The 14,574-nt window shown below is 47.7% G+C and overlaps 1 protein-coding gene across 1 annotated transcript in view; it reads right to left on the reverse strand.

The window, feature by feature from the left end:
- The window catches only part of DDX18 (DEAD-box helicase 18), a 111,065-nt gene that overhangs the window by 44,095 nt on the left and 52,396 nt on the right, over positions 1 to 14,574 (reverse strand). The window contains exons 10-12 of the mRNA XM_086957359.1: positions 1,732 to 1,884; positions 990 to 1,103; positions 751 to 807 (exon numbers count right to left, since the gene is read on the reverse strand). Coding sequence (XP_086813485.1) covers positions 751 to 807; positions 990 to 1,103; positions 1,732 to 1,884 — 324 coding nt within the window. The remainder of the gene's footprint in view (positions 1 to 750; positions 808 to 989; positions 1,104 to 1,731; positions 1,885 to 14,574) is intronic.

Raw genomic sequence — 14,574 nt, forward strand, 5'->3', positions numbered from 1 at the left:
GGCTGCCGAGTGATGCTGTGGGGCTGCCGAGTGAAGCTGTGGTGCTGCCGAGTGAAGCTGTGGTGCTGCCGAGTGAAGCTGTGGTGCTGCCGAGTGAAGCTGTGGTGCTGCCGAGTGAAGCTGTGGTGCTGCCGAGTGAAGCTGTGGTGGTGCCGAGTGAAGCTGTGGTGGTGCCGAGTGATGCTGTGGTGGTGCCGAGTGATGCTGTGGTGGTGTCGAGTGATGCTGTGGTCTAATACTGCGCCTCGATGCCCTTGGGCTAGCTCTGCGCAATACAAATTCCCTATTCATTCAAATAGAATACTGTTCCTGCAGGCAGATGCACAATTCTCATATGGTGAACAGTCTCAAGTAAATAGCTGAAACATTAAAAATTAGGTTTTATTGCAGATTTGTATATGTAGTTAACAGTGTATCCGTGCCGAGTGATGCTGTGGTGGTGCCGAGTGATGCTGTGGTGGTGTCGAGTGATGCTGTGGTCTAATACTGCGCCTCGATGCCCTTGGGCTAGCTCTGCGCAATACAAATTCCCTATTCATTCAAATAGAATACTGTTCCTGCAGGCAGATGCACAATTCTCATATGGTGAACAGTCTCAAGTAATTAGCTGAAACATTAAAAATTAGGTTTTATTGCAGATTTGTATATGTAGTTAACAGTGTATCCGTTTACAGTTCTTGTTGCCCCTCACCCCTGAGGTTTTCTGAATATGTGCAGGGTAACAGAGGTGTGCAAGAAATTATTCATTACCTGAGACTGAATATCTGAAATTTTGCTCCAAGAGAACTCAAATTCACTTAACGGAACCTAGAATGGAAAATAATTTGATTAAGACTAATTTACTGGATGGTTTGAAAACATACACAAGGAATATACAAGTCAACATTTTAACACTAGATTAACCTAGCAGTAAAATTACAACGGACAAAGTATTCTCAAACACAAAAGCAGAACATGCACTGCAATTATTCTCCTCAGCAAACACTAACCTTAGCTTGTTTCAGGTAGCGAAGGAAGCCAAGTTCTTCGGGTCGCAAAATCAGCAAAGCGTGGCCCTTCCCATTTATTCCTCTTGCTGTTCTACCTACACGATGTATGTATTCCTTTAAAGAAAAGAAAAAAAATTCTAAAAAAAATGTAAATCATTACGAGAAGCAAGCTAGTATTATTATTTATTATTATTATGGAATTTAATAGAGCGCACGGCTACCCCCCACCGGGGGTGTCCCGGCGCTAAGGACAGGGACATCAGTGATTAGGCAACTAGCAGTGTGAGAACAGGTATGTTTTTAACTTGGATCTTAAGAGGCATTCTGATTCGGTAAGTCTGAGGTCCAGTGGCAGGGAGTTCCACAGCTTGGCGGTGACTACCGCAAAAGCTCTACCACCTCTTCTTGAACGATGGAAACGGGGAGGAAGTATGAGACGGAGGTGGTTGGATTTTAAAGAGCGAGCAGAGTGGACCTGCTTCAGTCTGTTTCTGAGATAGCGTGGCCCATGACCATTGAGCGCTCTAAATGCTAGGACTAGTGTTTTAAACTGTATGCGATAGGAAATTTGAAGCCAATGAAGATTCATCAGGTAAGGGGAGATGGACGAACATAGGAATGACGAACATAGGAAACCATTATACTACTTGTTACCGCACACAAACAAGCTTCTTAAATACTCTTTCCAAAAGAAATGGTTAGTACATTAAGACTACGGAGTGAAAAAGCCCATCGTAGTTACCTTTGGGTCATCTGGAGGGTCATATTGAACAATCCAATCTACCTCTGGAATATCCAACCCTCTGGCAGCTACATCTGTGCACAGCAATATTCCAGAATCTGCATTGCAAAACTGAAAAAACGTAGTGGTACGCTTCGTTTGCTTTTGCTTGCCCTATTTAAACAAAAAAAAAGCACCACATACACATGTAATTTACATGCAGGCATTAATTAATGTATTAATACATTTTATTTATTATACACTCATTACAAGCACATGTAATCATCACTAAGGTGCATTTTCAGCACTCAAATGTTGGTCTTATTCCCAAATGTCTACAGCAAATTGCCAGGCCGATTAGATGTTGAGCTCTGTTGTAGACACCAATTGAGCGAATTTTGCGGTACAACATCACAAGGCGCTATTCATCTCAGTACTTACTAGAGCAGCACATGCGGGAGGCCAACAATTAATAAAACAAAATTGATCATGATTTTGTAAATTTCCCAAAGAGAGTATCTCATGACTGCTAACAGGGTGTCTCAAAGTGCTAGCTTCTCTTTGCCAAAGTGGCTTCCTCTCAGAAGAGTTTGAAAGACACTAGAAGCAGAATGACTATCTACAAAAACAGCACAGGCTCAAGACCAGCCTCAAGTACATAATTTTCTAAAAATAAATGTAGACCTTGTGAGCCACTGATGAGATAGTATTTAGGATTTAGGCTTACTAGAGGTAAATTACGTTCTCCATCGGGATCGCCAACAGATCTACTTGAAAGAGATGCTTTTAAAAAGCAAAAAACAGTGCCTTGGATTCATACCTTCTGGAACAGGATTCAAATGGATTCTAGACCAATAACAAAAACAAGACACTACACAGAATAAACAGACACCCACTAAAAGACTACCATATGAGAAAAAAACATTTATAACATATCTGCTCTTTATCACATTATAACTTTAGGACTTGTCTGGCCTCAAGATTGCAGAGCACCTCCTCTTCTCTGTGGAGGCCTCTGAACAAAAAGGCAAGAAGTTGGTTATGGTGGTGGAAACCCTTGAGGGCCCTGGTGCAAATTCAGGTTGAAGGCAGAATACAACTTTAACAAAGCAATAATGTAGGATTAAGAAGCAGAGAAACTTTAAAGAAAATTGCCGCCTAGGTAAGACGCATCATTCCAAGTGTTGCCAGTGGTCCAAAATGATTTATTCATCAAGCCGGATAAAACATAAGCGATCCAGCAGAAGAGGTTCTTTGGCAGAGAGCATTTAAGCATTGCATAAATGTGTCAAAGAGGTATTAGACTTTAAACCACATCTTTCAAAGATTTCGGTTGCACCTAGTACAATATTTTATTACGGAATGAGCTTCGATGCCCAATTCCACCAGAAGCGATCCAGCAGAAGAGGTTCTTTGGCAGAGAGCATTTAAGCATTGCATAAATGTGTCAAAGAGGTATTAGACTTTAAACCACATCTTTCAAAGATTTCGGTTGCACCTAGTACAATATTTTATTACGGAATGAGCTTCGATGCCCAATTCCACCAGACAGAAGGTAAATGAAGTTCAATAAATAACTAGGTAAGTGAATGGATTGGTAGCATTCTGTGATTGTCAGTGAATCACATTACTCCCTTGTTAGCTTCCCAAAGGAATTTGAAATTGGAGTCGTAGATATTCTGAGTGGCAAACAAATTCTTAGGAAGCGGATCGATATTCAAAGTAGGATCCTGTGTTCCCACCATTTTAGACTGAAGATGTTCCTCTATCAGAATACCAGGTCCCTTAAACCATGTTTAAATATACAATACTGGATTACAAAGGAACTGCCAAAGTAGATTTCACTAAATGGCAGTCAATAAAAAAGGAAATTGTAGAGAGGTTGGGAACACAGAATATCAACGGCACCAAGTGGGTAATCTTGCAGAGGTACTGGGCTGTGTAGCACCTACCACATGGGCACGATATTTGAACAGTATTGTGAAAATGATTTCTGGTTACACCTGAGGGCAATAGTAATTTGGTCTACTACAGAGGAATATAAGGGTAAAAGTGTTAGCAATGTTAGAGTTAACAGGGAGTAGATGGGTGCAGAGTGACATGGAGATTTGAGAAATAGGAAAAGGAGACTCACTGAAGACAAGATCATCATGACATGAATGAGCTAGCAACGTAATATAAAGTCCAATTATGTCAATCTGAAACAGCTTTTAGAAACTATTTCAAAGGGAAGCAAGTATGCACTAGTTCATGGTTTTGCCGGACAAGAAAGAAAAAGACAGCAACCATTAATTACTAATTGGACACCACATTTGAATATGTAGTGTTGAAGGAAGGGGATGCAGCAGTCACATTTTCATTATCTTGAAAATGTTTTTTTTTAACTTACAACCACATTTCACATTGTGAGGAATTGCTTGTATCTCAAGGTATTACTTTCACAGACCTCAAGTCAAGACATAACCTAGCTGACATTGAATTCTAAAACTTTTTGAAAATCAGAGCGGCCTTGACTAAAACCGAACTATCCACTGCACAACTGTCAATCTCCCAATATGTGTCAAACATTAATAAATTAGGGCACCAGGTCTCACACCTCTACAAAATCCTCAGCCCAAAATCCTCTAAACTTATTGACAAGACAATCGCCTATTGGCGAAATCAAACTAAAACCACATTTAATGAACATGAAATGCCCACTCTATGGTCCTCGGCCTCACACAATAAAATCTCCTCAGCGCTCTCAAACTAAATTTTGGCTACTCCATAAGGCTTTTTGGACATCCTGCGTGCTTATTCTCATTAGGTCTCAGGGAGTGTTGGACCTGGGCCTCTTGGCAGGGTCATCCCTAAACGTTTTGCCTTCCTCCAATACTCTCTCTGACCTATTTTGTTTGGTTTAATGACTCTGGGCACTTTACCACTGCTGACCAGTGCTAAAGTGCATATGCTCTCCCTATGTAAAGTGTACATGTGATTGATGTCCATGATTGGTTCATTGGATTTACTGTTAGCCCCTAGTAAAGTGCACCAGGAGTGCCAGGGCTTGTAAATGCCAATACTGCTAGTGGGCCTGCAGCGCTGGTTGCGCCACCCACAGAAGCAGCCTTAAAATGTGTCTAGGGTCTGCCATTGCAGAACCTGCGTGCAGTCTGGTACTGTCATGCTGGCTGGGCAAGTGCACCCACTTGCCAGCCCCTAAACCTTCCCTTAACTTCATATTAGTCACCCCTATGGTAGGCCCTAGGGCAGGGTGCATTGTAAGTGTAAGGTAGGACAAGCCCTGATGTGTGTGGCATGTCCTAGTAGTGAATTACAACTAAATTCATTTTTCACTATTGCAAGGCTACCTGCTCCCTTTAGGCCAGAATGGGCTGCTGGAATTATTACACTCTATAATCCTAGCAGGCTCAGGGGACATGGTAGAAATTAATGTTTAGTATGCCTGAACTCAGAATAATAAAATACTTCTTTTAGTAAAGTTTATTTTAATATCCTGGGTTTGCAAATGCTACTTTTAGAAAGCTAGCATTTGCTTGTCTAACCATTTCAGCCCGCCTCTGCTTTTGTGTGTATCTGACTGTCTGAGTTGTGTGAGTGACAGGGCTGGGAGTTGACAGGTGGTGAATAGCAGGATGACACCTTAGCTGGAGGTGGGAGTTTCCCTGAATGATGCATCAGGCTGTGCTCTGCCTCCACAATGCTGGCTCCACCCTCCTGGGGAGCGACGGATGACTCAGCCTGCACCTGGCCCAGGAAGGACCGAAGCTTGTCAACAAAGTGCTCAGGCTGCCCCTGTCTTCACAATGCTGGCTCCGCCCCCCTGGGGAGCGGCTGATGTGCCTGCCCTCACACTGAATGCAGAAGCAGAAGTACCCACCACAAGTGCTCAGGGACTGAGAGCAGTTATGCAAAGGCCCCCCTGGCCTGTAAGAACAAAAGAAACTGGGTATAAAAGTAGGAGCCCTGCTCCTTGTAAATTAGATCCTGTTTGCGCTACAGAAGAAACTCTGCCCGAAGAGAAGGACCTGGAAGGACAAGGAGGAGTGCTGTCTCTGGCCTGTGTCTGGTGCCTTGCTGCAGAAGGAGAGGAAAGAAAAGACTACAAGAGACTTTTGCTTTTATTGAACTTTGTGCCAAACTCTGCTAAAAGATCTCCAAGGGCTTGCTGTGGAACCTGCCCCCTGACCAGCGCCCCAGGAACAGTGGGCGCTACCCCCCGACAGAGGAACCGCTGTGAAACGCTGCTTTCCCCCTGCACGCTGATCCAGGAAAAGCGGAGCGCGCTGTAACCATCACGCTCTTCAGCAAGCTCTGGGTGTTGCCATCCCTCTGAACACCGTGACTGCCGCCTGCCAGGCCCAGAAGCATCGCAAAGACCAGCCCAGCTGATCCGAGCACCGTGACTGGCCCCGAGCCGCAGCTCACAGCGTGAAGAAAGGTCGTGCCCGGTGCTTGCTTGCACCCCTTCGTGTCTTGTGCCCCTGAACTCGCCGGCCGCTGTCCGAGAAACAGCTGCGGCGTGTGGTGCAAGAACGCCGCCTGGATTGCCTGTGGCGTGCTCTGCGGATCGCCGCCCACTGCGTGTGCCACCTTCTGTTAGAATCCCCGAGGCGCTCTGTCCCGGTGACCCGGCCCGCGACGCAACGCCAACCTCCCAGCCGAGCCGAGCCGTCGCTCGCTCCAACCCAGGAAGGAAGACACCGCGACGAGGATAGCCGAGCCGACCCCCGGCATTGCCGCCTCGACGCTCTCCAAGTCCTAGAAGGTACTGTGTTGTCCCCGCGGTGCGAGCATCCTGCCTTGTTCGGCTCGCACCGCCCTCTGACCTTTTCAGCCCCCGGGAGCCCCGCAGAGTGAGAGCCGAGTCGCGGTACGAGCCGCATCCGCATAGGAGCTCGCACCGCTCTGAGTCCCCTGGGCGCCTGGTACGCTCGTGAAGCTTCTGCACCTCTGGTACGAGTCGCACACTGCGGTACGACTCGTACGCCCTGACAGACCCGGCCGTGCCCTATGCGTCTCACGCGAGAAGCGTGAGCTTTGGCAGGCCGGGCCCGTAGTACGAGCAGGAAGCGCACCGGAGCCAACGAACCGTGCCCCCACGCCTGGGGCCCCATCCACGACACAGAGGAGCCTGGTGAGGACCGGGCTACCTCCCTTCTAAGTGTGATTGCCTGCATTACCTCGAAGGGACTGGGAGAGGTTAACCCCTTGTGGAAGTCGTAAAGACTATTTTTTAAGAGCTGAATAAGAACTACCATTGCTATTTGAAACGCTGAACAAAGATTGCTTATTGCTAACAAGATCTGTGGCATATGTAAAGAATCACTGGAACCGTTTTTGAATTGAACCAAGACTGTATTTACAAGCCTGCTTCTAAAAAGTATATAAAGAGAATATATTTTTACAAATACAGTTTGGTGTCATTGTGTGGTGGGTTGGTTGTGGTGGTACGGTATTGCAAATGTTTAACCCCATGTGCCCCAGAGATTAGCCTAGACTGCTTGCGCCACCCTACCTAGAGGGTAAGCAGAGGTTGTCTTGAAGGTAACCCTTAGCCCTGACGTGGAAGAGAGGGTCCCTGCTTGTCGCCAGTGCTGCACTGCGCCAACCAGAGACTCCCCTTTCCAACAGGGAGGACGCATTATGCTGGAACTGCAACAAGGAAAGGGAGGGGGGGGGGGGGGGGGTGGAATCTAGCCTATTGTAACTTTCAATGCCCACATTCTGGCAGAAAATCTTTGGTTTTATGAATAGGTTGCTGGGCTGTACGCTAACAAAAGAATTTTCCTTCCTCACCACTGCATTTATGACCGCAGAACTGAGATCAGATCACGATAAAGACCTACTAGATCTGCTACTGACTGCAGCAGTGAAAATGGTCCTAGCCAACTGGAAAGACACAAGTAAAACTTCATACAAAGGCTGGTTCAACTGGAACACACATCTTAGAGGAGCGGACAACATTGCACTACAGAACTCACCCTGGAGACCAGCCTCCAGAGGGATGTGGAAATCACTCGACACGTACCTAGACTTTTATGAACCCACATGAAAATAAGACATGTAGGGGAAACTTACCCTGGTTCCCCGTATGTACGGACAAGTGTTTGTCACCGGGCGCAACTGCTATGGCCCCACGGGTAGTAATGTGAGCCAACAGGATTTCCAATTTCTTCACAAATATGCTAGTCGTATGTCAGATTAACAAACGATTAAGAGGATATGTACATTTCAGAGCATGTCTTTGTTCTTCTTTCACCCCTTTCTTTCCTGCCTTTTTCTGTCTCCCTTTCTCTTGCTTTCAGTAAATAACGGCATGTGGGGTTAGCTATGCAAATGTGTCATGTCGTCTCAGGACACGGTTGTATAAACTGAGACTGGCTAAACTTGTAACAGAAATGATAATGTTTTGCATAGAAATAAATAAAAACACCTTGAAATAAAAACAAAAAAAAGTATCTCAAGGTGTGGAAGGATGTTTACAGTGTATCATGCTCATTGCAAGAAAGCACAATATACCTTGATGTATGGATGATATTTGTTCTTCAATAACGAATAGTTTACCTGTCGGTGTAGTTTTGCAGCTTGAAGATCTTTCTGGATTCACTATGCTGTGCATATTCCGCGGTCTTGTGGTTGGGTCCGGATTCGTAGTCTTTTCTTTGTTTTTTTTTTTGTAGCCCTTGTGGGCGTCGGGGTCACACCTCCTCGGGTGCATTTCCGGTGACGTCGGCATGCTTCCTGCGGAAGCTCCCACTCTTGGGCGCCATCTTCGGATTCTTTTTTCCGTGTTTCCTTCTTTTCCGAAGCAATGGCAATGTTCTATTCAGGTGATAATTTCTTTACCACTTGTCCTTATATTCTGTTACTTCTTCTCCTCCTATCTTCCTTTTTTTTTTTTTTTACCACCTCTTCTCTCTCCAGCCTCATCTTTCTGGCGGAGGTGGGTGGGTTCGCTAGTGAATCCAGAAAGATCTTCAAGCTGCAAAACTACACCGACAGGTAAGAAACTATTCGTTTTGCAGCGTGAATCTTTCTGGATTCACTATGCTGTGCATAGATTTCGTAGCGGTTTCTCATTTCCGTGGAAGATGAGCTCTGGTTTCTGAATATATGCTGGAGCACCCTTTGTCCGACTTGTGCTTCCTTGTTCATCTGAACATCCACGCAATAGTGCTTCGTGAATGTGTGCACCAAAGCCCATGTTGCCGCCAGGCATATGTCTTGTATGGGTGTATTGGCCAGGAAGGCTATTGTAGCCCCCTTTTTCCTAGTGGAGTGGGCGTGTGCCCCCTCTGCCAGTTCTTCTCCTGCGCTTTTGTGGCAGAGTTGGATTGTTTGCGCGACCAATCGTGCAATAGTGGTCTTAGTGACCGCTTTGCCCATGTAACTGTTGGCGAACGACACAAAGAACTGTTTCGTTTTCCTGTGTCCTTTTGTCCTTTCGATGTAATGCATGACCGCCCTTCTGGCGTCCAGGGTATGCAGAGCTCGCTCTGCGCTAGTGGTTGGTTTTTGGAAAAAACTCGGTATCTGTATGGACTGGTTCGGCATGAAGTGTGGGTCGGTCCTCATCACCACCCTGTCATTGTGTATTTGTAAGTAGGGCTCCTGTAGCGTTAGCGCCTGCAGCTCGCTCACTGCGTAAGGACGTCATTGCAACCAGGAAAGCAGTTTTCATAGTTAGCATCTTCAAAGAGGCCTTGTGAAGCGGCTCGAAGGGCTCCTTCATGAGTTCCGTCAGGACCACGTTTAAGTTCCATGCCGGTGGTGGCACCCGCTTGGGTGGTGCAATCCTTTCTGCTCCTTCCAGGAACCTCTTTACAACTTGTGATGTGAAGAAGCTTCTGCCCATCTCACCCCTTGTGTATGCCACTATAGCCGCCAGGTGAACTCTCAAGGAGGACGAGCTGAGCTTTTTGTCCAGTAAGTGTGTCAGGTACTTCAGTACCGTGGAGTCTTTCTTCATTTTATTGTGAAGTCTCTCCCTCCTGCACCACATCGTGAACCTTTTCCACTTTGCGACATAGCACTTCCTTGTGCTGGGGCTTCGTGCCTCCCGAAGGACCCTGAGGGTGCTCTCTGGCAGTTTCAAATGTGCAAATTCGATGTCCTCAGGAGCCATGCTACTAGGCTCATGCTCTCTGGTTCTGGGTGCAGCACCTCTCCGTTCTGCATGGAGAGCAGGTCCTTTCTCCTGCTGAATCTGTGGGGCGCACACTGCGCCGTCTCCATGATCTGCGAGTACCATGTCTGCCTCGCCCATTGCGGCGCGACCAGTATCAGGGTCATGGTGCTCGCCCTGCACTTGCTCAGTACTCTGTGTATCAGTGGTATCGGGGGAAAAGCGCATGCAAATTTCCCGGACCAATCTATCCATTTGGCATTCCCAAGGGACCCTTCTTCGTGTTGTCTGGATGCAATGTTTCGGCATTTCGCATTCTGGCGTGTTGCAAACAGGTCCACTGATGGTGTTCCCCACCTGTTGAACAGCCTCCTTGTCTCCTGAGCATTGAGCTCCCACTCGTGGGATGCCGAGGTCTGTCTGCTCAGCCAGTCTGCCTGAATGTTCTCCTTCCCTGGTAGGTGTATGGCTAGCAGGTCTATCTGGAGAGGGATAGCCCACCTCCATATCTCCTGCGCCAGCGTCGAAAGCGTTGTTGACTGTGTTCCACCCTGTTTGTTGATGTAGAACATCGCCGTGGTGTTGTCTGTCTGTAGCAACACCCTCTGCCTGTACAGTCTTGTCTGGAAGGCTTTCAGTGCAAGGAAGATTGTCTTCAGTTCTAGGTAATTGATGTGCTTTGCCGCATCTGCTGGCGTCCAAAGACCCCTCACCTTGAGTTCCTCCATGTGAGCGCCCCATCCCTTCAGGGATGCGTCCGTGGTGATGGTCACTGTCGGAGTTGGGAGTGTAAGAGGCTGTCCCCTTTTTAAGTTCTCCAGGGTCCATCATGCCATCTCCTTCTGCACTGCGTGCGTCACCACCACAAGATCCTCCCAACTGCCCGAAGCCTGTGACCATTGTTCCTGCAGCCATTCTTGCATGGGTCTCATGTGGAGCCGCACATTCGGCACTAGGTGGATGCATGATGCCATCATCCCCATGATCTTGCTCGCAGTCCTCACTGTCCGAGCTTGCCCCTTCCGGTATAGGCGAGTTTCCTTGACCAGAGCCCTTGCTCTCTTCTCGCTTCGATCAATTTTTCGGCCTTCTGCCTGGCATCCTGGGGTAGGTCCTTCACCAAGTGCCTCAGCCCCTCCATGATCTGGTACATGTGCCTGTTTAACAGGGCGTTGGAATTAGCCATGCGCCAGTGGGTCGTGGCATTTCGCTCGATCCTTCTCCCCACCAGATCCATCCTCTTGCTCTCCTTATCCGGCGGTGGGCCCGAGGTAGTAGATACGCTCGCCCTCTTCCTAGCTGTGGCCGTGATAATGGAGTCAGCGGAGACATCGCCTCGAATGTAGGCCGGGTCCTTTGAGGAGTGTTTGTATTTTTTCTCTGTTCTGGGAGTTACCGCCTTGCATGTTGCGGGCTCTTTGAACGCTTCCTTTCCCTGCGCCAAGACGCTCTCGAGCATTGGGAGGAACTGGCTTTCTTGTTTGTGTTGGGAGCAATGTCTCCAGCAGGAAGTCTGCTTTCTGCTTTTCTTCGTCGAGGTTTAACTTGAATGCAGTCGCGGCAGATTGTATCGCCGAGTTGTATGCCCCGATGTCGTCCGGCGGCGAGGGTCTCGAGGGGTATGAGTCGACCGCCTCCTCCGGGCTCTCGGTGTCGATGTCTAGGTAATCCTCCTCACGTGGGTCAGAGGTGACCGACTCGGCGTCGACTCTACAGCCCTCTTCGTCCTCGTAGCTGTAATCCTCGTAGGGATTTTCTTCAGCTTCCCGGTCGTCGACCATCTCGTCGCTAGGCACCTGGTCGTCGACATGTTCCTCTTCCTCCTCGACCAGATCTAGCACGGCGTGCTTGGTCTTGTGTGGAATCGTGAAGGCACTCATCTCGGCGGCGACCTCCTTTCTCCGCTGCAAGAGGCATGCCATCTCGGCCTCCAGCCGACGTCTTTTCCTTTCCACCTCGGCCGCGTTTTCGGCTTCGGAACGTTCGGCTCCTCTCTTCGGCGCCTGGTTCGGCGTCGAGATTTTCGGCGTCGACGGCTTGGACGTCGAACTGGCTTTCGGGTCCTTGGGCGCTGCCGAGGCTTTAGGGTCTTTCTCCCTCGACATCGATCGGTCCCTTTCGGCGACGATCTTTGACGCTTTCTGCTGGTCAACAGCCTTCGGCGCCAGGGACTCCTTCTCAGAGGATCCGCTGGGCCTGCTCGTGGTCGCGGACGGCAGATGTCGCTGCTTCGGCGCCTTCGGGCTCTTGGCCTCGTGCTTTCGAGACTCAGAGTCTCTCGTGTTCTTGTGGGACGTCGAGTCTCCTACCTTATCAGGTGTCTTCTTGTAATCGGTCTCTACGACCGTGTAGCCGTCGTCTTCGGCGGCAGCGTTGTCCTCCTCCTCTGAGGACATCCCCAGCTCGTACAGCGATGGCGTCGGGGATTTTCCTCCGAGGGCGGCGTGTGCTACCCTCTGTCTCTTCCTCACACGGATTGTCTTCTGGGCGAAGACGGCGCAGGCGTTGCAGTCCTCGCTTCTGTGTTCTACCGGTAGGCAGAGGTTGCAAACCGGGTGCTGGTCTTTCTGTGCGTACTTGTGTCTGCAGTTCGGTCAGAACTTGAACGGCGTGTTGTCCATCCTCGTGCGTTCAGGCCTCCCTGAGCGCGTGGACGTCGACGATCGTCGAAGTTCGAGGTTTTCACCTTCTTCCTCTTCGTCAATGCTTTGTGAAGTCTTCTTTAGTCTTCTTCTTCCAATATCTCCTCCAACTTCCACTCCTTTCAGTACTTTCTCCAAAAATGTCTGGAGCCCAACAGGAACGATCCAGACCCGACCGCGGAAAAAAGAATCTGAAGATGGCGCCCAAGAGTGGGAGCTTCCGCAGGAAGCATGCCGACGTCACCGGAAATGCATCCGAGGAGGTGTGACGCAGACGCCCACAAGGGCTACAAAAAAAACAAAGAAAAGACTACGAATCCGGACCCAACCACAAGACCACGGAATATGCACAGCATAGTGAATCCAGAAAGATTCACGCTGCAAAACTGGCATCTATTTCACTGACAAATCAGATATATTAGCCACTAAAACGAGCTGGGTATATTGCATGAAGGTTGTGGAGAAGCAGCAGCTACAGAAAGAGTACAGCAGCTTGGCAAGGACATTGCCTGGTCACAGTAGATCCAATCTCCCCTAGAAAAGATGTAGCAAAGATGTGAGTGCAACCAAGAAGGACTGAGGCCTCAATTTGGTATGAGATTCAAGTCATTTCCTAGGATTAGAAGTGCTGTGGCGAGATACTGGAGGATCTCTGAACCATGCTGATAACCTTAAAACAAGCAGCTACAACAGAAGTCCAAACTGCATGGAGAAAGCACACTTGGTCGGTCCTTATCCACTGGGCAAAAATGCCAGAAAAAGAACAAAGTACATGATGGCCCGGTCTTCTGTGAAGTATCTATGCCATGCCAAAAGGTTGAGATAGAAATGTATGCTCGATAAAAAAAAAAAGTGAGGGTAACAATACAGCCATTCCAAACAAGCAAGAGTCGTAAATAGAAGATCACAGCTTGAGGTAAGAGGTCAAAGGGAGGGTTGAAAAACCTAAACAAAGTGTCTAATATGATTACCCTTAGACTTAAAGGTTTCAGACTTTGTAAACTTCAGATAATCAGCGTTCCCCTAAAAAATCTGCAACAGCTGTAAATTCAAAAATGTTCTCATGTGGAAAGTTTTGTTGGAGTGTTTGATGCGGACATGTTCATTAACATTATTTAGCACCCTCAGATGGGGCAACTGCGTCTCCTACATCTCCTCTGAACATGTGGAGGTGTTCTTTCTCCATTTCTCATCCTGAGAAAAAAAATCTTCCTCCTGACTAGCAGAGGGGGAGCTTTACATGCATTTCAAAGATTAAAAGCAACATGCATACTCTTCCTGAAGGAGAAGTGTGGCTCACTGGTTAGAGGAGGCAGATCTGGAAGCAGAGGCTGGCCCAGGACCAGGGTTCAATTCCCGGCTCGGCGGGGTCTTGAGTCCTAAAATGTCCACGGACTTGACAATTCTCGCTCCGGTGCCTACTCGACTCACGGGTTCACACTCTGCGACTCTGGGCAATAGCTTGCTTAATCTCCACAATGGCCCCTCGCGGCGGGATGCCTGGCTTTCACCTTGCGGAAACCCTGCTGGGGTTATCTCACAGGGGAATACCAGGACGGGTTCCCTAAGCAAGCGCTTAGATACCGGGTCGGTGATTTGCGCTATATAAATACATGTACATGTACCAACAAACCTAAGAGTTAGTGGGTGTTCATGGAATTCGATTTGCTTACCAAGTGACCACTCCCAATACCTTCCCCCAGGAACACTTACCATTCTACCCCAAACCTTGAATTGCTACATTACTAATTTTAACACACTGCAGCATTTTCTGGAACTATATCTGTGCAATAGTACATGTTCAAAATGACACTTGCAATTTTTTTTTTTACAAATGAATAAATCGGGTTCTGCATCTTGTAGTAGCTCCAAAAGAACCTTTCGCTAGAATAATACATAGGTTTCCATTCACAAACTTATTATGGTGATGAGAAATTGCTTAAGGACCAACATTAATAATGGTTGGATCAGTGAATAATGGAACTACATAGTAATATTCAATTAAGTGAATAGGAATATTTCAGAGATACTAAATATTTCTTATTTCAATTGTTTCGATACCCTTAAAATTAACTTCACCTCCAGGTCCAAGAT

The sequence above is a fragment of the Lissotriton vulgaris genome, chromosome 2_1 (assembly GCF_964263255.1).
Source record: "Lissotriton vulgaris chromosome 2_1, aLisVul1.2, whole genome shotgun sequence".
NCBI classification, from domain to species: domain Eukaryota; kingdom Metazoa; phylum Chordata; class Amphibia; order Caudata; family Salamandridae; genus Lissotriton; species Lissotriton vulgaris.